The sequence below is a fragment of the Polyodon spathula genome, chromosome 16, assembly GCF_017654505.1.
Source record: "Polyodon spathula isolate WHYD16114869_AA chromosome 16, ASM1765450v1, whole genome shotgun sequence".
Classification (NCBI taxonomy): domain Eukaryota; kingdom Metazoa; phylum Chordata; class Actinopteri; order Acipenseriformes; family Polyodontidae; genus Polyodon; species Polyodon spathula.
The window spans coordinates 4,488,504-4,515,066 of NC_054549.1; the positions used below are offsets into that span (position 1 = coordinate 4,488,504).

At 38.9% G+C, this 26,563-nt stretch overlaps 1 protein-coding gene across 2 annotated transcripts in view; it reads right to left on the reverse strand.

The window, feature by feature from the left end:
- Positions 1-17,501, reverse strand: part of LOC121329304 (immunoglobulin superfamily member 21-like) — a 113,261-nt gene extending 95,760 nt beyond the window's left edge. For both annotated transcript variants that reach the window (XM_041274852.1, XM_041274851.1), the window contains exon 1: positions 17,024-17,501. In XM_041274852.1, the coding sequence (XP_041130786.1) occupies positions 17,024-17,162 (139 nt within the window). In that variant the 5' untranslated portion in view covers positions 17,163-17,501. The remainder of the gene's footprint in view (positions 1-17,023) is intronic.
- Positions 17,502-26,563: the final 9,062 nt, after the last annotated feature.

The following is a 26,563-nucleotide window of genomic DNA, read 5'->3' on the forward strand; positions in this document are numbered from 1 at the left end:
GGTTGCAGCTAAGCCGAGTGTGTTTTTCTGCAACACATGATTAGGCACCAGGAAGCAGCTATAATGTTTCAGCTGTAGCATTACAAACAAAGAACCACAAGATCAGCAACAGAAGAGGGACCATTAAAATTACTGCTAGTGCTACAATGGATGTAACAGCATCTCACAGCCTTGATTGGCACTGGTTTAAGCAGTGGACATGTCACGGAATTACAGCATGACTTCTCATAGTAAAGAAGGTATAAATTAGAGTACCTCTTCAGCTGCGCAACAAGAAGTGGCCCTACAGCCAATAAAAGGACCTTTGGTGGATAAACACTACAGATTACGATTTCAAGGTACTATCCACCGCGTTTTCAATGAGGAACAATAGAAAGTGGAGACTGATTAAATGTGTTCATAATCCGCTTTGGATTTCTAGAGCTGGTGGATTTCCTCACAAATTCTGACATGCTTTAACCTGGAATGTTGGTTTATTTCGTCCATTAGGTTAATCCTATCCATCATACCACATGCCAGGTATCCGGAGCAGTGATCCAGTTTAAACCATGCAACCTGAATTGAGAAGCAAAGTAGGTTCTTTCCCCTTATGCAAACAAATCCTCATCAATTACACCACACACTGAGCAATGGTTTAAACCACGCGTTCGCTCTTAGCTGCATAGTGAAACTTGGAGTGGCACACTAAAATAATGCTGTCGGTAGATCAGGGAAGTCATTGTCATACAGGTAAACTAGGTGATATGTAAGATCATGCTTTGCAAATCTTAGCTACACACTGGAATGTTATGGGTTTTGAAATGGAAAAAGTTACCCTTTGCAGTTTCAAAAACATGCCCTTCCTCTATTATTGCCTTCTTCAATGGTTTGGATATAATGGGTTCAAACTTGGTTCCTATCCATTTTTCAGGAATTTGGTTAAATGTGAGTCGAGCATGTGTAAGGCACAATGCAGATGATGTCTGCAAATGCTGTACCTGAAAACATTAGTCTCAGGGGTTCAATTAAGAATAATTGAGCAGTTCTCATATGTGTTTTGGTCCACATTGAGAAAATAATAATAATGAGGTACAATTCTTAAATATAAATATAAACCTAGAGGAGTTAATCGCTTGAAAACTAGTTATTGAACAGTAGCATTTCACAAGGCATGTGATAAATGAGTGAGCCTACGATTGGAGATTACAACAAACACATAACAAACAAGCTACCTTTGTTCCTGGTGGTGGCTTATTTATAAAGTTTCAAACTCTCTGTTCTGTAAAATCAGCCTTGTCCATGTGTGATAGCCATTCCATGTGCTGTGGTTGCTAGGCGATCATGGAGTATTGGGATTATGGTTAAGGGATGTTATGAATGTGCTTGCTTTGGGATTCTATTTTGTTTTACAAGTACAGCTCAGATATATGTATCTGAGTAGGAAACAAGATTCCCAAGCATTTCTCATAGTACATGTTCCCTCTGGGTGGGCATATGTTAAAGTCTGGGAAACAAAAAGAGCAACTGCTCTTTACGTGTTTACATGAATTTGTGAATTTTACGAGCCTAATCAAAGTAGGCTTCTGTGAGCAGCAGCCGAGCGGACTCCATTTCCAGCAGCTAGGAAACAGGGAAAAAGAAGAGTGCGGTGCATGCTGGGAAATACTCTCTCAAATCCTCCGGCCACGGATAGCTTGACCCTGTTCTGACGTCAAAGCACAGATGAGGCTTTCTAATCTGAAACTCCCATCCGGCAGCCCAGATACAGGCAGTCTGTATTGAATACCTTTATCAACCGAAACCAGCTGGGTCCTTGCTGTCTAAAAATTACACACAGAAACTGCGATAACATTGACCATAGAATCTTCCTACAGGGAATCTGGGAGTTTCCGACAGTGAATGACTGAGCCATGATGTTGATCTTAAAGATGTACCCCAGGCAGGCAGTCTGCTTGTCTTTCTTGATGGCAGATACCACACACTAATGATGCTTGTGGAAACTGAGGGATTGACTGCATGGACTATAGAAGCCTTCAGTGTATCTATCCAAAGGGCAAGGCAATGGAATGGCATAAATGTAAAAGCTGCGATGATGGGCTGACCACACTGGAGACTGAAGGTCTCTGTGTGTGTGTTTGTTTAACCACAGGGCAGGTGTACAACCCATATATTTTATGTATTGTTCATGGATTTCTTACTTTAGTTTGTGATTAGAACACCACAGTATATTTTTCCACCCGTACACTGAAAACGCTTTTCTGTTGGAAATACCGGTATAAAAGTGTACAAGTGTCAAAGCAAAGTGTAATAAAGCAATGCTGGCACTTTGTTTGAAATGCGTGACGTATTCTGAGAACAGAAATAAAAAGGAAATTGTTGCAGGGGGGAACATGACCCAGATACAATGTTTATAAAAGACAACGCTCAGAAGTAAAAGCGATTATCCAGGCCATTTCTGAAATAATTATCAAAATAATTGTTATTATGTTGAAATATATGTAGCTGTGTGGCAGAGCAGAGCCCTTTAGAAATTGGCAATTATGAGGTTAAATTCCCCTACCTGCCTGGGTTTATTATGTTCAGGTGGCTGGGGTTGATTAATTGATTAGCATAATTAACGATCAATCAGCACCCAGCCACCTGACATAAAAGGAGGCCTCTGCTTCACATTAGGAGGAAGCTGAGGAAGGAAGTTGGTGGTTTTTTGCCTTGCTGTTTTTTTGTGGTTTTTGCCTTGCTGTTTTTTGTGGTTTTTGCCTTGCTGTTTTTTGTGGTTTTTGCCTCATCCAGTGAAGGCATTGCCCAGCCTGGAAACCTTTATTTTTATAAGTTTTGCTTTTTGTTTTATTATTTGTGTTTAAATATCTTTATTTTTGCCCTTGTGCCCTTTTATTTTGTGTTTTTTTGTAATAAAAGTATTATTTTTTTGAAATGCAGTCTGTCTCTGGGCCTCTATCCACTCGTCAGCCTGTCACAAACTGCGATACTGGAAATATGGGATATAGCAAAGATGAAAAAAAAGTTTCTTGTAAACAATGCAGGGTTTTGTGTAATACTTTAATATTCTTGCAGTTAGACATTGAGATCACATGCCACTGCTCAGTGTGTATTTATTGGGTATTCATTACCACTCCCAATATATTTGACTGCACCTTGAATATCCCATAACCAAAAAATACTGATAAAGTTCCTAATGAATTCAGCACCTCCATCTGTCTGTGTCTCGGTCTGTCTATCCACATGGAAGGCACACCACAGAGACGGATTTAGGGCATAACAGCACTGGAGAATATCTATATCCATGCCAGGCTGTGCCATTGTGCTCAAATGGTCAGGTGACCTCAGATCCGACACCTTCCATGCAATGAATTCCTATCCCTGATTTTATAACAGGAGGCAAATGAACATCAGCCACGGTGAAGAGATTATTATTACCAACCAGCCATGTCTTAATATGATCAGCAAATCGTATAATCCATATTAAACAGCAAGGATGTCCAGGCAGTGGGAGAGTGATTTTAGTGAAATTGCTGATTAAGACCCTGAACCGTTGCCCAAAACCTAATGATTGTTAATCCTTGACAACAGCTCTGCAGTGTTGCAACAAGATGGCATGGGGAGGCAGGCACTAGCCATTACGCATTCACAAAATGCCAAGAGATTCAGATTCACGGAAAAAAAAAGAAAAACTCTTCAGTCTGATCTGCCAGGTAGATCTTACTGTGAAATCTCCATAAAGAACAGCCATATGGTTTAAATATATAGTAAAGCATATGATTATGTGTATGTATGTAAGGTAAATATATTTACTGTGTAAATATTACTCCAAACACAACAGTCATTAATTAAACGTGACCCTCTGGGTTAATTTGTATAATGATAAAACTATTTATGCTGCCCTGCCAAAACATATGCATCTTAAAATACTGCATAGATGTGAAACTTAACATGGTACAATTATACATGCAGTGACCAAGGGTGTGCTCGTGGTCTTCAATGTGGAATTATAATTATAAACCAGGATAAAGAATATTATTTAAAGCGTGGTACATGCAAATTAAGAGAAATCTAGCACAAGAGTTGGTTGTTTGCATTTTTACACAGACACATACACAGGGTGGACTAAAAATTAAAAACATGTGCTATGCCATTGTTAGTGGGGTGCAGAGCAGCCAGGAGGGCAGTAATTCGATGTGGCATCAAGTGTGAAATTGTTCTGTAGTGTTACATGCTCATTTCTCAATGAATATGATCTTTAATTCCTTCAGGGAAGCTGGTAGTGGAACCTTTTTTTAAATGTCTTTGCTACTTGTGAAACATTTGTAATCTGTTCGGTCTTGGATATGGAATCATCTACCAGCCAAGCTTCTACTATATCAGCAGCAATCAAAGGCTATCTGACACAATTTTTGTCCACCCCTACATTTTTTATGCAGAAATTGTACAGCTGAAAAACATGAGAATGATTATGTTTTTTTCCCTTGGAAAGAATAATTGCATTCCAAATTCTGTCTTGTTTTGCACTCTAAAGGGTTTTTCATTAAGGAAAAAAAAAAGTGCTTTTGTGTGACAGTGTCTGAAATGTGTTTCTTTACTTAAAAGACATAATGAGAAATAAACAGCTGATAATGTTGGGTCCTGCGGTGAAAACTCTCAGTCTGTAAGGGGCTGCAGAGATAACATTCAGAAATGTGGTGATTTATACAAGATAATCACCAGTCAGGGATTCAGAAAGCCATTCCTTTCCAGCAGCCATGTCACGGGATACTGCTGTTACACGTCATTTATACAAGACAATAAATAATTATAAAATAAAGCTCATAAAGGCTGGGACACTGATGTGTAGTTTAAGAGTGTTGTGAGGACTTGTCTTTTTAACAGTGGATATGTATCACAAGACAATAACTACTGAAGACAATTGGAAGTGCACACGTTTACCTTTGAGGCCAACATCTACAATATATTTCTCTACAAGTATCAGCTACACTATTGATCTAGATGGCTGATTTGGTTGCTATGGGGCTATTGCAGTTAAAATATCCAGTTAGGATATTTTATTGATATAGAAAAAAGAAAAACAAGATTTAAAAATGTTCAAATTGCTTCCATTATATTGCAACACATTTGCAGATTGTGATAGCGCTGCTCATTCTGAAGAGGAAACTGAACCAGATATATCAGAAGCAAAAAAATAAATTAATAAATAAACCTGAAGTAGTTGTGTTTTAGCAAGTACAGTGACGTGAAAGAACTGTGAACCAGTTTCCTCATTGCAAATGCTTGTTCCTTACTTAATACACAAACATTTGTTGAAATAGATAATTCTGGTAAATGAATTATGTATTGTCATCACTTCGTAGCTCTCACATTTTCCTATATGAAAGATGCAATGTTAACTGCGTTCCTTCATGCAATCTCTGGACATCTGGGGAACAGGAAATGTAGCAAGGAAATATCTGCAAGGAGAGATTGATAAATGTTGATCACCTTCAGCTCAGAAAAAATGCAAAAAATCAAAATGACATTAATCCCATAATGTGTGCAGCAGGGTATATGAATTGCTTCTGAAGTATCACAGGAGACAGACAGACCCAGATGGAAGACTTGGCAAGCACGCTGTTAGGTTCAAGTTTAATAAACACAGTTTGATGGGTATTAGGAATGTACAGTAGGGGGTCGTCAATGCTGATAACTGGCAGGCTGTTGGCAAAGAAGGGTGGGTTGGTACATCCCCTAGACCCCCCTCTTCTCAAATGACTCTGTATGAGGAGTGAGAATTCAAGAGCTGTTGTGAGTTTGGTGAACATCATTTAGCCCACAATAATTCCTGTCACCACTTACCATGTAAAAACAAAGATATACCACCCATGAAAAATTAATATGGATATACAATCTTCCACTGATTCGCGTTAAGAGGGTCTGTTTTAGAAGACATGATATAATGTTACGTATCAGTAAAAAGAGTACTTGTATGGGGAAAAAAATAAAGAAAAACAATCTCACAGCACAAAACAAGGCTTTCTGAAGTGTATTTATGTTCTGCCTCAAAATGCAAAATACAGTGTATCAAAAGTATCACAGCTTGCTTTTCCAGTACCAAATTCTTGTTTTGAATTATAGTTTCTTCTCTTTTATATATATGTATCTTTTTTTACTAAGAATTTGTTTTTTGTACGGTTCCCTACTATACTGCTTTTACTATGAGGTTAGCGATCTTTCTGAATGAACCTCATTGCAATTGCCTTAATATTGTGTGTGTTCTCTATTTTGATAGACCCTTTTGTTTGCTCAGGTAAATTTGCTTTGCTTTTACCCATATTTTCTAAACTGCGCATTAACATACTGTGTTTTACTATGATTGCCTCTGCTTTACCGAACCTTCACTATTCTTTTCTGCACTTTAAAATAGTTGTAGCCTTATGTTTGACCCACATTCCCTCTGCTTTTCTTTTGTTCAGGAGTGGTTAAGGTCATTTCCCAATGAGAACTGATGCACTCAGCAAACATGTCAGGTACAATCTAGAGCACTTTCAATGGATTTTCATAAATTATGTTAATAAATTTCCATTTAAAAGATTACAACTTCAAGCACCGCAGAGATCAGACAAAGCTATATGCTAAATGTTATCATTGCTTGCTTACCTACAATTACCCTCTGAAAAACACAAAAAGAACAATGATATATATATATATATATATATATATATATATATATATATATATATATATATATATATATATAGAAGGAAGAGACAATTCCCTTGAATGCTGTTTCAAATCTTAAATGAATGTGGATTGCCATTCAGGGCACGCTGAGAGTCGACTTCTTGAGATTTGCAATTCTGCTCACAGGTGACACGAAAAAGGGTTCACACTCGATTAAACTCTAATAAAAACAGGAATTAATATGAATTAAGTGTGGCTTCAGTCTCGTAATTTCAATTGACACAAACAAACTAATGTCATTTGTATCTGAAAGCTGCATGGTGATCCATTTTAAAACTCTACACTAATTTGGTTTTGCACGGTAGATTAATTTTACAGCAGACAACTGGCCTCTGCAAACACTAATCAAAGAGAGTCAAGTGTAGTCCTTTCATTGGATATTTTGCGAAAGGTTAAGGCACTGATGCTAAAGATAAAATGACAACCTGCTTTCCCAATGTCAAGTAGACCGGTTATTTTAATCCACAATGGACCCTACAGGCAAAGGTCCAGCCTGGGCTTGTGGGGAGCCTGCCCACAGAGCCTGCTAAAAAGAAATGCTTTCCCTGCTTCATATCCCTAGTAGGACTCTTCAATAATCACAAGAAGAAGCTGTTAACCACACAGGTAGCCGCAGGCCTGCTAGGATCTGAATGGTAATGTCACACCACATATAACGTCATCCCACGAAAACACCTGATCTGGAAATGTTTTAACAGCAGGGAACGAAAACGAATAAAGGCAGCCATGTCAAAATCCCTGCCTGCCTTGTGGTTAAGCATCCACCTTCATATGTTTAATTAATACCTGGTGGTTGGGGGGCTAATGGCTGTTTACTGGTCTTTGGAAATATATATTTCATCTTAATGATTATGATTCTGTTACTCTCCCCACCTCCCGTATTGCTTTGTAAAACCTGTCAAGGAGATGACTCGATGATCTTTTACCTTTGAACCTTATGGAATTTAACTTCCTGTTTATTAACAAACCAGCTGCTGCTCCAATCACTGACATGCATCAGATTCAGCCATAGAGGCCCCTAGCTGGTCTGCTTATCCAGTTTTAACTTGCATTGCACTCATAATGCGATTGCCCTCGGGAAGAACAAGCTGGTGGGAGTGAGTTTGAATTGCTTATAATTGAAAGATATGAAATGGTTTGTATTGTTCTAGCTATTTGATTTAAAAACACCTTTTTTCACTCACTCACTCACTCACTCACTCACTCACTCACTCACTCACTCACTCACTCATTTCCATATTGCAAGTTATTCAATACAGTGACTGAATAACCTGTGTAAAAAGACAGATGGTGCAGCAAGCCTCCTGCAATGCAGGCCTGGGTTTGAATTCTGATCCACACTACAGAACAATCACACAATTGTCAGTCTTTTCTTTTAACAGGCCCACAATTCAATAGCAGGAGGTGTTCAGGTCAGGAAGTGTGACAGTGTGACAGTGTTACCCACACTTCTTTGCATTTGCAGCTGTAAGCAGTTGCTTCCCCTAACTACTGACATAGTTTGCAGCCAGTAACATTACTTGACCCTGCTGGCGTGGTATGACCTAGGAAGTGAAGCAGTGACATATTTTCTCTGAAATCAAGCAAGCTGAGAACTTTCTTTGTAACATGTGTTTGAGACCTATAGTGAATGGAAATGCATGAAAGCTAAGTCTCCTAATTCAGATTGCTGACATCTGATCATCTCAACATGTTTAATTAATCTATTTTGAGGTTGTTTCTCACTTCTGATACCAGCATCATATTCTTTCCACATGTTACTTATTTATAATGTAAACAGAAGCAATTGCACTAATGAAACACAGATACTTCATTTACATTAGCTTTGTAAAACTTTCAAGCTAATTTTAGTTCTAGAGATTAACTTAATCTTCATGCTTTACATAAAGCTAGTTATGTGTAGAAAGTTTAAATAAACCCAGTTCTAAATGGAATAATAATATCAATCTTTAATTCCTGAAGTATATTATGTATGTTTTTTGTCTCCTATGGCTTTTCTCTGCACAAACCTTATATGATAAAACCAATTGGACAGCTGTTTGTTCATCTCTACTGCCAGTAGCAACAATCACAATGCAGCTCTTCATCCTGAAAATTGAACTTGATTCTTAAAGCAACTTATTAGACAATATTGTAGCGATCCTGTGGAGTAGCCTCCATAGACCAGTGTGTCTATTTCCAATGGAATTGACTGCCCTGCTGTACCAGTATAACTTTAGATGAACTTGATGTCATATCCTGTGTCAACAAATTGACTTTTTAAGGTAGTTTGAAAATGCTTGCCCTATAATTGCTATAACATTTCAGCTAGTTATGTCTGTCTGGTGTGTTTAATTCCTGAAGATTGTGTGAAGTTCTCAAACAACCCCTAAAAAGACCATTGTTTGTTTTAGTGCTTGAGGTGGGTCAGTTATTTTTTACACTGTAGCCAGTTTGTAGCTGAGTTGACTATCTGTGCATTTATGTTATATGTTGCAGATAGGAAACTATGTGGAGTCCTGTTGACTACTGTATAACACAGAAAATGAACTGAGAGAGGACGCCGGGTACAAATATCTGCTGTTGTCATGAGAGGTACTGTGAAGAATGTAGTTTTTGGACCGGTTGGACTAATGTAAAAGTCCCGAACTTCTGTCTAGTTTCGACGTAGAGATTAGGTCCGTACATAAGGTCCGATAAAGACCGACCTATTAGAGTAAGTGCGTTATGGGTCCGGACCGTGGAACGAAGACCTGTTCTCAAAAAAGAAAATAAACATCGACATTTAATATTCCTTCTGATGTCGTAACTCCTTATCCTCTAGCCCCCACAGCCCTTGGCATGGCATCCTTGCAGAAGCCTACTCAAAAACTGGCCAACCTGTACATTTTTCACTTTGAAAACGGATCAAAGCTCATCCTCACAGCATGTTTCCAGCACTCTGGAAATCTCATTTCCCAATACCCAGGCCTGCACCTCTTCTGGAAAGAGTTTTTATTTATTTGTACTGAAATATACAGAAGACACAGCAGGAAAGAGAATCCTAGGGATCCAAAGATCTAGCTTTCAATGTACTCCTGGGGCGTGATGATAACCAAGAACCAAGTTAGAAAACTCTGCCGTACAGCCAAAAGTAATACAAATACAAGCATTTATACACAGCATATTTCGACTACCAGTGTAAAACACCCCCCACCCCCCCTAAAGAAAACAGACTACACATGGGGTATCCTCTTGATCTTGAAAGAAATCTCTGGCAGAGTTCAAATAGCTTTGTGTGCACCTCTAACTGAGCTATGGGAAGCAAACCCTGCAGTACCTTGCAGCAAGTGATTAAGGCTACAGGTAAGAAAGATTAGTCCAACAATCAATCATCCTTGAAGATCTGTTTGGAGATATAATTTACAAGATTGCGTGCAGGTCAGAATTTAATAATAGTATAATAATTACACTTACCGGTATTCGCTCACTTAGTAGATTCTGAATATGATGCATGCTTAAATGAGCAAAAGCCAAGCCTAAAATATGCTATTACTGGCTCCTTATCGCTGTGCTGAGCATTTGAAATACAACACTATACGTTTAGCAACTTTCTGTGATTTTATCCCTTTCTGTGCTGTGGGTCACATGGTATGCTTACAACTACAGCAAGGAAATGATTAGGTACCAGATTTAGATGACTTTCTTTTTCATTCATGCACTGTATATAAAGACATATAAAGGAATTGAAAAATGGGAACATTTAAATTTCAAGAATGAAAAGATCTTCAATACCAGGTAAAGGAGGGCCAGAGATAATGATGCTTAAGTGCTAATAATAGGTAAGCATAAAAACATTGACTCAGAAATGCCCCATAATCTATCTATGTGCCCAACCCCTTGAAGGTATTTTTTATTACCTTTACAGAGGTATTTAAATCAGTCTCTTGACTTATTTTCCTGATTTCACTTTGTGCCCATTTTAACTTTTGTGAATTTAGGATCACAGTTGTCTTACAGTGTTTTAAAAAGGGGAAGCAAAGCTGTGAAGGTAGATAGCAAGAGCAATTCACTCTCATTCCCCCGCTCGATAAACGGGGATTAGAACCGGACAGGACAAGGTCACGGTTAAGTAGACCACAAGCCTCTCTCATCTCCTGATCCCCAGCTAGGTGTAGAGAGATTCCACAGCAACCCAGAAATGAGATGGAGGTTAGGGAAGAGGAGCAGCTAAACTCAAAGCACAGTACAGATTGTACTGTAAAGACAGGTAGGTTTAGATTAGGCTTGAATACCATTGGTAGCTGGTTGACATGAGGGAGTTACCTCCTTAGTTCCACGTGTGTTTGATTTCTGATGATGGTTGCAAGGATTTTCCTGCTAAAAACCTTTCATAGCTTTACACCTTTGCTCACATGTCTGGGTAGAAATGCCTATGGGTTGGCAGTTTGGACCATTACATTCCAATCATATACCCAATTATTTGTGCAGCTTCAAAGTGCTCTGTTTCATTTCACATTCCCCAACTTGCTCCCAGGTCCCGCCTAATCACTTCACTACCCCCCTTTCACTGCTCACCATAGATATTAGGCTGTCCTCTACAATCTCAATTTCCATTACCCAAAACAGCTTGTGGTTAAACTTAATAAACAACGCAGTCTATAAATAAATCAACCACAAACAAATGCGACAGGATAACCAAGAAGCTTAAATCCCATTAAGCTTTACAAACAAACATTTCAATGAGTTTTAAAACCCTATACATATGGTACCGCCTTGGCCAAAAATAAACAAACAAACAACATTTTTTTTATTCGAATCATTCATTCATTCATTAGGCCTACGAACTGTATCAAAATACCAGTGGGGGAGAACCAGGAGGGTGAGCGGTACTTTTTCATTACTTGTTACTTGTTCTTCCTGAGGTCAACACCATCATTATTGAGACCCAGGTTCAAAGGATAGTTGTGAAAGATATCAATCACCGGCTTTCATTATGTCAATCCTATTGGGAGGCAACAGATTGATGTCAAGTAGTCCGAGAGTAGCCTGGCAATGCTTTCACAGCATCCTCTTTGATTTAGAACACACTGATGATGTAGTTGAGTGACTCCAGGAAGCACAATTGTGTGAAGCAATTGCCAATAAGAATTAATTTAAAAAGGCTATATTATGCAGCTCTCAGCTATTCAGTTATAACGCATCAAGGGCTATATTCTCAAAGCTGTTTACCCCTAAATTACCATTTGCACAAAAAGTGGGGGAAAAAAAAAACACTTATTAGCTTAACACCATTTACAAGCCCTTGAATAAAATGTCTGAGTTGTTTATTTCTGGTTTGGTAAATGTATTGGGTTTGTTGGTTCTTTCTGAGAGAATTGTGCTAACGAGAATGTGAATGTAGCTTCGAGAAGTCTCTTGCAGCAGGGGGCGCCACAGAACAGAGGTGGAAAATATCTCAAACAAAACACTCGCTCCCTCGGGGGGGACAGAGTAATATATTTGATAAAGAAAATTAATTTAAAATCTCTTGGAAAGATGTTTAGAGACGCTAAGCATTTTAAGCTCTATCAGATGGAATGCTGCAGGCAACATTGAGCTTTATAAACAACTTTCTCTGAACCTTTGTTCCCAGCAGAGCACAGCAGGGAGGCATTCAAATTATTCATCTGTGAATTGGCAGTTCAGCCAGGTAGTTACAGCTGAGGAGGCTGTGGAAATGAGAGGGAGGCGGGGTTGTCTGCTTGAGGGACAAGGAGTATGGATATTGCTGATGGAATGAGAGGCAATGATGATTAATGGTTTGACTTGAGGGAATGAGTTGGAGGCAATGTGGCCTAATGGTTAGAGCTGAGGAACTGGGATGAAGGGAAGCAGTGTGGTTCCATGGTTAGGGTCCAATCAGGATCTGTGTTTTTTTTCTATAACAGATCTCTTATTAAAACCCTATTTAGATCCATAGCCCCCATCGTATTTCCTAATAAAAGGCATTCCAGGAATTTAAATGGTTTTTAAGGAAAAGAGCATTTAATACAGGACTACTGCCCTTAAGTGCTTGAAATTATTTCAATTTATCTGTGTAGGGAGTGTCATCCACACAAATAAAATCTTCAAAACTTTTTCAGTGCAGCCTCTCTAACTGTTTTCCAAGAACTCTCGTTTATTACAATAATGATAATAACGGAAAAATAAAAGACAGGTGTTCTTTTCCAGCCAGTGCATTTTCAATTGCTTTCTGATTGAGTGCCACAAAGTTACTGCAGTAGGTGTCCAGCCGTGTAGAAACTACAGCACCAAGAATCAAACAGAACTGGTGAGATCTATTTAACCACATGGATTTCAACAAGAGATTCTACCCAGAACAGGACCTGCAGAGTTTTTTAAGCCACACGGATCAATATGACTTCATGTCCAGCTGTCTCAGACTACAAAGGAAACATGTTTGTCCAAATCATAATGAATAACCAGCTGTCTAAGACTTGCAAAGCCCATAGGCTTATTGTCTAATACATGGGGCTAAACCATCCTTGGGACTTTTAGATTTCTAGAAGGAACTGCCTCAGAAACCCAAGTCATTTGCTTCTGTACTGCCCTCAGATGGAGGCTGCAATGGAATGAAGACACAGGCATATCTACATATGTATACCCCTCCCCCTTTAAATGCAATTAAGTGAAACAAGACAACTTACAGCTGTGTGCTGGTGGATGTGTCCCGTAAGATGGCTTTCCACCAGGTTTACTGGTTCAAGAGTGGGGAATGAGGTGGCACATTGGATATCTTTCAACTTTTGGAGGCTTTACATTTTGTAGTTTTACATTGCTTTTCCTATATTTTTGCCCCTACTTGCAATACACTACTGTACTTAAGTGCTTTTTCATGCTTTCACTATGCTTTATTACACTTTGCTGCTGTATGCTTTTACTATGGTAGTGCGAAACAGGTAGTGGTCTTAAAAACTCACCACAAGGTGTTGTTCCTTCAGGTCAGGATTAGTGATACATTGCTCAGAGCTTGGATTATGCTTTGATTACAAAATTGTTTCTTAACTTTCTGGCGTGCGTGTCTGCAACACCATTTGTTGTTTAAACCCAATACTGCACTTAAATCACTGTCACATAGCAGCATAATGCACTCTACACACAAGTGCCCCGTTTAGTACTCATTTATTATTATTATTATTATTATTATTATTATTATTATTATTATTATTATTATTATTATTATTATTATTGTATTTATTTATTTGAACTATTTGAACTAGTCAAAACTTGCTATTAAACCCCAGACTATAACCCACATCAATTCTATTTAAATAAATGGTTACGTCTCACTGTTGTTTATTAAATACATACTTAAACATGTTTTGAAGGTACAGCAAACTCCTTGGTAATGGCTGTTAGTGAATCATTTGTGCTTTTATTTAAAACCCCAGGATGAGTCTTTGCTGCTGTATGGTAACACCTGCTTTCCAAGGACACGCCATGTCATGTTATGTCATTCACATACATGGGGCACATGTGAGTGTTCCATATGGCTTGTCTCGTCGCAGTGTGAAATGTATGTCTGAGGTTAGGAGAACTGTTTTGTAATTAATGTTGTGCATATTATACACTGTTCTTGGGCCTGAAATTGATTTATATCTTTCAATTGGCCAGTCCATGCATGACAAGACTGTATGTGAAGATCTGGTGTGCGCTATGGGGTGAACTTGACCCCATCTTCAGGAAAAAACATTAAAATACACCAGCTCAAAGCCAGGTAAGGGCAGATATAGAGAACATTGGTAATAATTCAATAGTGGAACAACAGAGCCCAGAACCACTCAGAATGATCACAAAACACAAATAGGGGAAGCAGTTAAAATGGCATTTATTTCTCTTTAAGATGAAGTAGAGTGGACAGAAGACTCTGGGAGTATTATTAAACAAACACCATACAGTATATTTGTATTGGTTGCTAAGTCAGCTTTATTAACAGCCCTGACCAGCCACGGACCAGAGACTTTAACAGAAAGTGTGTACTACATGATGCAGGTGTTTTGATGTACACGTTTGTATGTGGAGCGGCTGCGCTGTGGGGATGCAATGTATATCTTGCACAGGTGCAGTGTATCTCTCACACAGGGGCAAGAAGTAAACGAGAACAAACCTTGCACACAGTTTTTACAACAGCACCTTGTATGAACCAAAAAATATATAATTTCCCTGTGCTGACAAGACGTCAAATTCTCTTATTTTCATTTCTGTTAGTTACATTTGTGGAGGTCCCATCAAACAGACAGTATAGTGGAACAGAAAAATGGACAGTTTGAAAAATATTTAGCGGGCTGCAGCCACTTCTTCTAGGATGGTAGTAAGACTCCCATTGTAGAAATATTGGAAGGCTTTTGGATAATGTTGCACTTCCTTGGTCATTTCACAGTTCAGTGCACAGTTTAGACCTTGTAGCTAATGTGAGGGCAACAGAGGTTATGGAATTATTTTACGACCAACAATTGCTTTAATTGTAATATAAACCTAATAAAACCTTGCATGGCTCAAACCGCTATTGAGGGTTGCAGTTCCATCCTTGGAATAATGGTCTGAACAGAAAACTAGGTGGTGCTGGTTCTAGACTGTGTGGTTTTGGATTGATTTTAATAAACTGAAATATGGGCATAGGGCTGGTGGTTGTGATGCATGGGGATTATAGTAATCCTAACCAGTACTGTGCATTTCCGAGGCTCAGCACAGTTTATGACTTTCTCTGTAGGCTCTTGTGACAACCCACAGCAGCCCATATTCCTGCAAACCCAGTCCTGGTGGGGCGCTTAAATTTCTAACTACTTGAGGACTGGGATGGAGGTTTCATTGGTTCACCATTGCTCTATTCCTTGTTTATTAGAAACCAAAAGTAGAACTTCATTTTAACCTCACATATTTTACTGCGGTACTTCATTTCAATTTTCATAAATATAGACATCTTTGCACCTGTAGTGTTTCAATTGCAGCTAAACACACTGCAGTGCACTCTTAATATTGAAGTCTTGCGATAAATTAAACAAGTGCGTTTACTAATCAAGCGCTTTGTTTATAGTGTACAAGACTACTAAGGTGTATCTGTTTCTCATTTGATCAAATCGACCAGTGCCACTACTTGTTATCCAACAGCACTCTGTCAACATACTGGCTTCTGCTCCGCGCTTACTATCAATATATTTCACGATTCAAATACATCTTGTATCTTGGTCGAAGCAACAGAGATCCGCTGTTGTGTCTGTACCACCTGGTGTCTGGTAATACCCCTGGTTAATACGCTTCACCTATCAATGTCGTGCTATTAATTAATGTGTTCATATCTTAGTTCAAAGACATATCTGATATAATAGCTGCAGCAGTGAGAAGGAACGATAAACCTTACAGCAGTTGAGGACTAGAAAGTGCTTGTGCAGATGGTAAACGCTTTAAGATTCACCGCGACAGATGCACCGTTTTCTCCTTTTTGCTCGAGATAACGTTGTACAGATTCAGCAAAATCATTTCGCACAGAAAATACGTGATCTGGTTCTAGAATAACACCACAGTTACTTTTTTGTTAACAATTAACCGTGTCCCCATGGAGACAAGTAGTTTTCAGCATCAGGATTCATTTACATTCTAATTGAATTTCTTTAGTTTTATTTTTCATTCCGCGCTAGCGAAGTTTCCTCATAAATGACCCGCGAAAGCTATGACAGGAACGAGTTGTATCTGCCTTTTGAGGCTGTGCTTCGAAGGGAGTCGCTTACACATTTTTTAATTTTTTTTATTTATTTATTTTTTTTTTTTGAGAAAAAAAAGTTGCCAGCAAGGGTATTTGGTACACAAATATAATTGCGTTAGAATGGTTTAATTAACTGGACATTAAGCTACACTGCACTGCTGCAATTTAATAAGCCTTGTAATTAAACTGTGTACGTAATACGGTTGGAGCCCCATTGATTCCAATAAAGGAACCTTTAAAACTACAAACCCCTATGTTCAAGCTACTACTACTATTATTATTATTATTATTATTATTATTATTATTATTATTATTATTATTATTATTATTATTATTATTATTATTATTATTATTATTATTGCTGGTACCCAAATTAACTGAAGTCAGACGGCAAATGCATATACAAAAGGAAAAGTTGCAACGTTAAACAACACAGGATTATATATTATTATTTATCCCTCGTCTTATTGTCTCATTATTACCATAATAATATAGTCGTACGGCCAATCAATGTTTTCATAATAATAAATTAGCCGTTCTAAATTATTTTGGCAAAAGGACACAAATCACACACAACAGAAAAAGTGTAAGAGAGCGTGTCACTCGGAGAACACTCACCTAAAGCTAAGTCCAAGATATCAGCGCACAGAAGGAAACACAGAGAAAAGACGGTCATCTTTCCCTTATTTTGCAATAATCCCCAAACTCCATCTGCCTTTAGATACTTCCCATTCCTCGGGTGCGTGTTCCCCACCATTCCAGAGAGACGATATCAAGAGGACTCCACTGGATGCACATTGTGCAAATTCAATTTCAAAAAGAAAAAAACGACAAAAAACGACAAAAAAACGACAAAAAAGAAACTAATAAATACATCAATAGCTATGCAAATCAATCAAGTGCGTTAACAAAACTCCCAGAAGAAGAAGAAAGGTATTCCCTTCCGTTTGTCTCACTTTCTCTTTCTAAACACGGCACATCGTCGTGGGTTTACAAAATGAGATTGTTTTACGTTTCCGTATTGCAATGCTGCTGCTGCAGCGAAGGATTAAACGCCACAGATACAGATTTCCGTGAAAAACCATGCTCTGCACGCAATGCACATCCTCTCTCTCTCTCTCTCTCTCTCTCTCTCTCTCTCTCTCTCTCTCTCTCTCTCTCTCTCTCTCTCTCTCTCTCTCTCTCTCTCTTTACAGATCTTAATCCTACCCTGGCTTCCAAACCCGTCCACTCTATTTCTGTTCCTTTCCAAACCCGGTTGGGCACTGATATCGTATTCATATAATATATATATTGCATTAACTATAATATATATATATATATATATATATATATATATATATATATATATATATATATATATATATTTTCCATGAAAGGTTTTTATTTTTCGGACCATTAACATCTTCGCAGCAGCAAGCTTAACCGTAACTAATGACCTGCATAGTGTCACTGTCGTAGCAGGGAATATCGGAAAGAGCTTCTAAAACGCACAGGTGTTCTTTTCACTAACTGATGTTTGCATTATTTTGGCACGGAAAACGCTTCCTCTTTTCTCTTTTAAAAAGCAAAACATAATCAAACGAGAGTTGGAGCACTTCAAAGGACTAGGTTGAAGGTTTTGGTCTACATTTTAATTTTTTTTTTTTTTTGCAATTATTAATAAGACGATATCTTCCAAAACCTCTTCTCCAAAGCAAAGTCAGATTCTTTAAAAATGAAATACATTAATACATCAGAATGTTAACTAATATAAGCACATTTCCTCTTGGTTGCTCGTGAAATACAGTACATGCCAAAAATGTAGCCTTACCCGAGCTGCAGTGATTTTTCTCGGCATGCAAAACAATTCGGTTCTCAAACCTCACGCAGACCCCTATCTCACTTTATGTTTTGACAGGTAATCATCCCCTAATGAATGCCATGCCATATATCCATACCCAACATATCGAATCCTGTTATTCGGGATATGACAAGGTTTATATACCCCTCAATATCTCACTGTGACAGAGCCCCCTACTCTCTCTCACCCAGGACTGCTCTATACCTCACTGTGACAGAGCCCCCTACCCTCCCTCACTCAGGACCGCTCTATACCTCACTGTGACAGAGCCCCCTACTCTCCCTCACTCAGCAGGACCGCTCTATACCTCACTGTGACAGAGCCCCCTACCCTCCCTCACTCAGGACCGCTCTATACCTCACTGTGACAGAGCCCCCTACCCTCCCTCACTCAGGACCGCTCTATACCTCACTGTGACAGAGCCCCCTACTCTCCCTCACTCAGCAGCTCTATACCTCACTGTGACAGAGCCCCCTACCCTCCCTCACTCAGGACCGCTCTATACCTCACTGTGACAGAGCCCCCTACCCTCCCTCACTCAGGACCGCTCTATACCTCATTGTGACAGAGCCCCCTACCCTCCCTCACTCAGCAGGACCGCTCTATACCTCACTGTGACAGAGCCCCCTACCCTCCCTCACTCAGGACCGCTCTATACCTCACTGTGACAGAGCCCCCTACCCTCCCTCACTCAGGACCGCTCTATACCTCACTGTGACAGAGCCCCCTACCCTCCCTCACTCAGGACTCTATACCTCACTGTGACAGAGCCCCCTACCCTCCCTCACTCAGGACCGCTCTATACCTCACTGTGACAGAGCCCCCCCTCCCCTACATTAAACGTCCAGGAACTACTTTTTTCGTTTGGACAATTCATTTTACAATGCGGCTCACCTGTTTTTAGTGTCCAGGAATAAATGAATGCAAGTAACGCACAATTAATTACTGTACAACTCGTCAAATCAATGATGTAAAACCCCGCTGCATATAGACTGTTGTTCGCATCTAATTTGATTCTCATCTGTTTAATTTGCAGACGCTCGTCTGCACTACATGTGACAGGTGGGTGGACTTAATTGAGATACTTTCTCTGTCAAGAAGAAATGAGGTAAACGGTTCTGTGCAATTGACTTAACATACACACCCTTGACTTAACATACACACAATGCACGAGGCCTTGAAATGTGTATTTGCAATTTGATTTAAACCGCTCTTAATTCTGTTCACCATATGAAACATACAGCCTGTGAATGTTGTTATAAAACTGCGTAAAGTTGTTTTTTTATTTTTATTTTTTGCACAAATCGAACTGAATAAAGTCTTAAATGATTGTTTATTGTTTTGTTTTTTGTGTGTGTGTGTGTGTGTTTTGTTGTTGTTTTTTGTTTAAAGCTCTAAATCTTACAGCATGGAGGGGTGCATAAATGTGACCTGTATTGAGCCTATTTTATTGAACCATCTGTTGTTCAGTATATTACTGTTCTTAGAACCGAAATACAATACAGGTTCTTGACATTTACTGAAGAAACTATATGGGGTTTAGGACGCGCTGTACATATATTATGTTAGGCTTTTGTACGGCACTTAAAATCTGTGCGTATTTATGAAGGTCGTGGTGATATGTAATGTTTTGACAAGGGAAGGCTCAATGCATGAGTTATGAAGGACTTTTGAATGTGAGCGTATTAAAGTCATTTGCTTTTTCTCAGTCATCAAAAGTTTACAGTAGGGTATTAAGAATGATAGAAGGGCTGGCTGGAAAAGAGGCGCTGACAAGAGTAGCAATTGCTTGGAGAAGACCCGGAGCCCCCCTCCTCTCATTCGCGTCACTGCTCTCCAGACACCGTCATTGAACCTGGCGAGTCCCGCCTGCATGTGAATCTGCGTACTGCAATCAACGCCCGCCAGCGATGTCTGATTCACAAGGGGAGGGGTCTGCGTCTTATGAATGGGAAAGCAGCGCGATTAATGCTATGGATATTGTAAAGAGATACTGGCATATCAATTAGCTAGCTGGAGTTTCTGTTGCAGTAAAATGCAGGGGAATACAAAGGTTGTGTGGTCTTGGTTGGGTACATTTGCCCCATTAGTGTGTTTCCAGTTTACTTTTACGTCCCGTGGAAACCATGTATACAAGTTTCAAATACAGCTGTACTGTAGATTACTATATAAAACACATAATTCAACACTACGGTTTATACACATTTAGCATGTCACGTGTTTCGTCATGCATCATTCATTTCTAATAACCCTTATCAAATTCAGTGGCAACGGTTCTGCATGCAATAAGCAGCTCTTATTCTACAAAGAGTTTTGAATGTGCCCAAGTCAAAATGATTGCGATTTAAAAAGCACTCATTCAAGAATGATTACTTTCATGCGTCGAACGCAATTCTAAATGGGAGTCAAAATGTGTTTTTTTTTTTTTTAACATGCAAAACGCATACCAGAGTAGCCTATAACAATATGCAAATGCTTGGAATTAATATTTTACAGATGGAAAAAAAAAATTATAGCACGTTTGGATTCCGATAGCGACACGCTTTGAGTCAGATCTTATTTAGCTAAATTACAAACATTAATGTTGCTTCTCTAACAAATCCACAAATTAATTGATATATTGTAATAAAAGAATGAAAGATGATTGCAAAAACACAACATAGTTTAGCTTGTTTTAGGTTTGGAGTTGAAATAAACAATCCAAAATCATCCATTTCAACAAGCAATACATCACAAGGACTAAGGAACATAGGGGTGCAAAGGAGGTAGCCTTGTGTCCTTGTGAGAGAAAGACAGAAATGGAAAGGCGCGGTATGGACCTGTGATGAATAACAAAGGGAATGATGTAGAGCAGAGGTACCTTAGTCTTTGTGGTAGAAAAGGTGCTTGGGAATGTTTTTCAAGTTCAGATAGTGCTGAGGAATTCAAATATTGGAGGTAACATCATCACACACAGTTAGAAAAAGACACTTGGGTTTATCAGTAAGGAATACAAATCTGTTACAGTGAAGTATAGAGGTGTGCAGATTGCGGGAGAGTTGGGGGCTCTGTTACAGTATAGACGGGTACAGATTGAGAGAGAGTTGGGGGCTCTTTTATAGTATAGAAAGGTACAGACTGAGGGAGAGTTAGGGGCTGTGTTACAATATAGAGGGGTACAGACTGAGGGAGAGTTGGCAGCTCTGTGGGTATTTAAGAGATAATGACATTTGATCCTCTACTAGGAGGGTGTAGAGCTGTGTAGTCATGCCTCGGGTGTGTCTGGAGTAACAAGGGCTAACTGGTGGGGTAAATAATAGAAGTCCACGACTCTGTGTCATGTATACTATAGAATGGAACTGTGGAACCGGGCTCTGTATGGTCTGAAGAGAATAAGGTAATAATGGAAGTCACACCAATACCATTGTCACTATTAGACTGCAGCTTCTTAAAGTTATTCATCTCTTCCCTTATTCAGTTATAACAGAAAGTCTGCCCTCCATAGAAAACAATGGGAAAGCAGTGTCAGGCTGCTGTATAACGAGGGGTAACTGTTGAGGGGACAGTTGGAGACTCTGCTCTGTTACAGTGAGGCATTTGTTTATGACAATTTAGGATAAAATATGTCTCTTATGAAAGTGACATAAAGTTACCTGAGAAAAGGCCCAGCCTGATCTCCTGGTACATGCATGTGCTTTCCAAATGTTTTTAGACAGCAATTTCAGTGGGAACTTGCATTAAAATCATTGAATCATTGCATTGAAATACCTTCTTGTGTCCCTAGAGGGCAGTATATCCAACATTTTATTTAAATCTATGCAGGAATCTTGCACCTGCCCTTGTGGTACTTCAACTGGGAGTATGCAGTGCCTGTCACATACACTAAACCAACCCCTGTTCTGTAGCTGCCCTAAAGACAGACAGAGAGCTTCAATCTCCTTGCTTAATGGGTACCTTGCAACTGCCCTCAGGACAGACAGACAGAGAGACAGAAGGCTCCACTCTCCTGTGCTGTCAGTGTTAGACTAACTATACCAGGCCCCCTCTTTTCACAGCCACCGCACTCATTACTGCTTCTGAACATGACGTCTGTGCCTTGTGGAGAGCCTAGAGGAGGGCCAGCATTTTCAGGACAGCATTTACCACACACTAAATTCCTCTCTTTCCACTTTAGCTTCACTTCCATGCTAAACACACAGCATTAACCCAGTTTCAACACATACTGTAGTTACTTATCTTGATTTATTTTCAATTAGATTGTGGTATTGGTTGGTATATCTGAGGATTGGTTCTCACGGCTTGCTAAGGCTAGCTGCCAACAGGCTGTGTACCCCAGCAGAGAGAAAAAATAATGAATGGGAATGTTACAAAATTAAGAGATTTATATTGTCATTTATATTTATAGTGGTTTGGTTCTAGCTGTTTGTAAAATTAACAGTTTTTTTCATAATTGAGGGAGAGTTGGGGGCTATATTACAGTATAGAGGGGTACAGATTGAGGGAGATTTGGGGGCTCTGTTACAATATAAGAGGTACAGATTGACGGAGAGTTGGGGGCTCTGTTACAGTATACAGGGGTACAGATTGAGGGAGAGTTGGGGGCTTGTTACAGTATAGAGGGGTACAGATTGAGGGAGAGTTGGGGGCTCTGTTACAGTATAGAGGGGTATATTGGGGGCCTTTTTACAACAAAGCTGTGAAGGGAAGTGTTTTTATTAAAAATGCAGAGAAAAAAAAATCAATTATAACTGTTGTCCAAAAAAGTCTTAAAAAGGGTGAAATATTCTTATTTTCCTCCTAGTCTTACAATCTAACAGTATTTGCTAAAACAATGTAATGTTATTAGTTAATTTAAAGTGAAAGATACTCCAGAGGCAGTAGATAATTTATCAGAATTAAGACGAGTTAACTGGAACCTTTGTAGTGAGTATTATCTTGACAATATGTACAGAAAATAAATAAATAAATAAATAAATCCCTGCTTGAGGCTTAAAATTTAAACAGCAAAAGCGGAACAAATTCCCCAGCAGAAGCAAGGTTCAGATTGAACAATAATTAGTATTCCATATGTTTCAAGGTCAAATCAAGTAGTGCAGGAGGAAGGCGTCCTAATATTAAAGCACATTTAGTTACAATCATTTGCTCAGTGAACAAAGGCAGATGCTTGTCCTGTGGTTTTTAAATGTAAACTATATAAACAATTGCATTTTGAAAATCCCCAACTGCTTTACCGTGTGTTATATATCCATGCAGCTAAACGGATTAGGAGGTCCTTGGGTCAGTCACTTTTAACTTTAGCTTTCCTGGTTGGCGTTTCTACTGGGACAGCGTTTGGCGACTTGGATTAAGTACAGGACCTGCAAACTGAGTTTGAGGCCCAGGTGAATATACTGGAACTATTGTTTCACCAAACTGCTGCTTATATTGTTCGGGACAGTGTTGTGATAATATAGTGTGTGGAGTGGAATAATTGTATTACTAATAGCCCCCATTAAATCACATTTAGCCTGTTAAAATATTTTATTGAAGGCTTTAGTGGTTTTACTTACCTGTTTGTGTGGTTCCTGTACACTCATTAGGAAGGTCTGGGCAGTCAGTTCAAAATCCAAAACAACCTGTGGGCAAAGGGTTATAAAGATAATTATAGAAATGTATACTTACCTGGAATTAACAGCATAGAGGACCTTGACACATATGTACATTCACTGTCATTTTTGTGTTTCCCTTACTATTTAATGGGGTTTGCGAACACTATGAATGGTGTTCTCCTATACTGGGTGATTACAATTTCTCTCTGACTCTGTATTTACCTGGCTTTGAGCTTGTCTGGAAAACCCTAAGGGCTGGAACTGAACAGCTTTCCTTATGTCATTCAAATCATTTGACAGGGTGACCTTTCAATTCTGTCAGTCCCGCCTGCTTGCAAAGAAAGCCCAAAGCCAGGAAAGGCAGCTTCAGAGAAATGGTAACCATTCAAAATGGGAGCAACATAACTTAGAACCACCATGAATGCAAGTGCCATGATAAAAAGCAATTCTCACGACATTGGCAGCTAGTTACTCTTAATTATTATTTATAGTAATAATGCTAGTATACCAATAATCATAATACTAATGCTACTGCTAATAATAATAATAAACACTATTTTATACAAAGGCAATGTTCTGTCCCAGTTATTAATATGGAATGTTGATTGATTGTCTTTGTCTGACTGCCAGCTTGTCCGTTCTGTGTATTGATTAAACCATTTGTAATACATGTGGTTTTGACAGCTGTGTTGAGGTAAGCTTTGTGACTTGCTGGCTGTCCCCTCGAACTGCAAACAAAATGTTTAATCTCAAAGGTGCCTGGGCAAGTAAGCAAATCTGAATAGGAAAAGAAAGAAGAATAATAAAAAGGGCTTTCAGCGTGAACAAAATGGATTATGAGTATGACTAGGCTGTAGCATTACTGGACATGCGGGTAACAGACTGGGATTCAGAAACTTGTCTGAATTCATATCACCACCCATTCTGGATTCATACCGCTAACTCACGTCTCGTTTCCGGCTGACATCAAATTTGAAAGTGACATTAAATCCCTGTTCATTTCCATTGGCAACACATTGTTATGAGACCAGTTTGGTTCCTTCAATGAGGATTGTGGGTGGCAGACAGCAGGAATAGCTTTTACTGATACTCAAAGAGTAACAATATGCAAATAGTACCACATCTATTCCCTTTTCTATTGTACAGGCACAGTGGTGCTTTATCTCTCTTTATTATTGTGATCAAGTCAAAATTGGCAGTTTAAAATGTATTCCCAATTCAAACTGTTGTTCAGAAGCTTTGAATCAGGGTACTGCATACGTTTCATTAGGTATCTACCACTGGAACGCTAAAGCAGATCGACAGTACAGTTCTGATTCCTCTGCAGCAGTTAATGTGTGTATCAACGTTAAATGACGTGAAACATTTTTTAATAAAAAGAATTGAAGAAGTAAGCAAATGCAAACTAAAAGACCAACAATGAAACAATAAGGAGCCTCTGAGGATTATTGCAGAAGGACAGAAGAAGTCTGGGTTATTGCTTCCTTAACTCACCATGAAAATAGCTGTCTATTAAATTGTCTCTGTCTGCAATGCCATTTATTAAGCAGGATATGTGTGTTGCAACAAGTTGGTTTCTAGCTCAGTTTGGTTGTGTGTTTATATATATATATATATATATATATATATATATATATATATATATATATATATATATATATATATATATATATATATATATAAAAGCATGACAGGTTGTCACATCAAAATGGGACATATTACTTATCATTATGTAAATTAGCGGTAAACTTTGCAATTATTAATTATCCATCTTTCAATCAGGTCAAAAAATGAGTGATTGTCAGCAAGTGTTGTTTGTCCTCTGTTAAGTTAAATAATTCGTATTTTCATTGTATCCACTCAATCTGGCAAACAATTTTTTTTTTCAGTACACGTAAAAGCACACCCTGGTTTATCATTGCCTCTTACTCATTTGGAGGAAATGGGTGTTATTGTGCAGAAGTTCTTGGAGGGAGGAGCTTTAGTTGTTCTGCTCCCTGCCTTTGGAGCGCCGCCCCAAGTCATATGAGGCATGCTGGCACAGCTGAATCTTTTAAATCAAATAGATTATCGAGTAGTGTGCTACCATTGATCTAATACAGAACCACTGCATTGGCATGGAAGATCATTTGCAAATTATATTCTAAACTTAGCACTTAACCCTGCTTTATAGGAGTCATGCATGGCACCTGCTGGCAGTATCCAGATTTGCCAGCATGCAAACCAACGGCTTCCCAATAGTCTGACAAGGTTTTTCGTGTTTCTCTGACGAAGGTTACCAGTTTAAGTTTGGAGGATTTGATTAGCCACATCTACGTCTTAGAACATTAAACAGCACAGGGGAATCACCCTAGATTGCATTAAAATTAAAATTCACTAAAAGAACCCAGCATGGTACAGGTTGATCCTTAGTGCACCAAAAAGTACTGAGTTTCAAAAACAAAGATGGCACGGATTGTAATAATCTTTGCATTGAAGTTGATGAAATATACTCCCTCATTACAGCTTGATAGGATCGTAACACAGTGATTGATATCTATCTGCAAACAGATTATCATTTCCATTACAGAGCTATAATTGAGATTAATTTGGGACGTGTTTGCAAATGAAGCATGTAGACAGTTGCTAAAGTGACAACCGGATCTGCTTACCAAGACTGGTCCCCAGCGGGAGAAGCTGGTCTGCATGAGTGGAGACAGCTGAATGCAGACACCTTCCACAACCCTTGCTTCTTTTATAACAACCTGC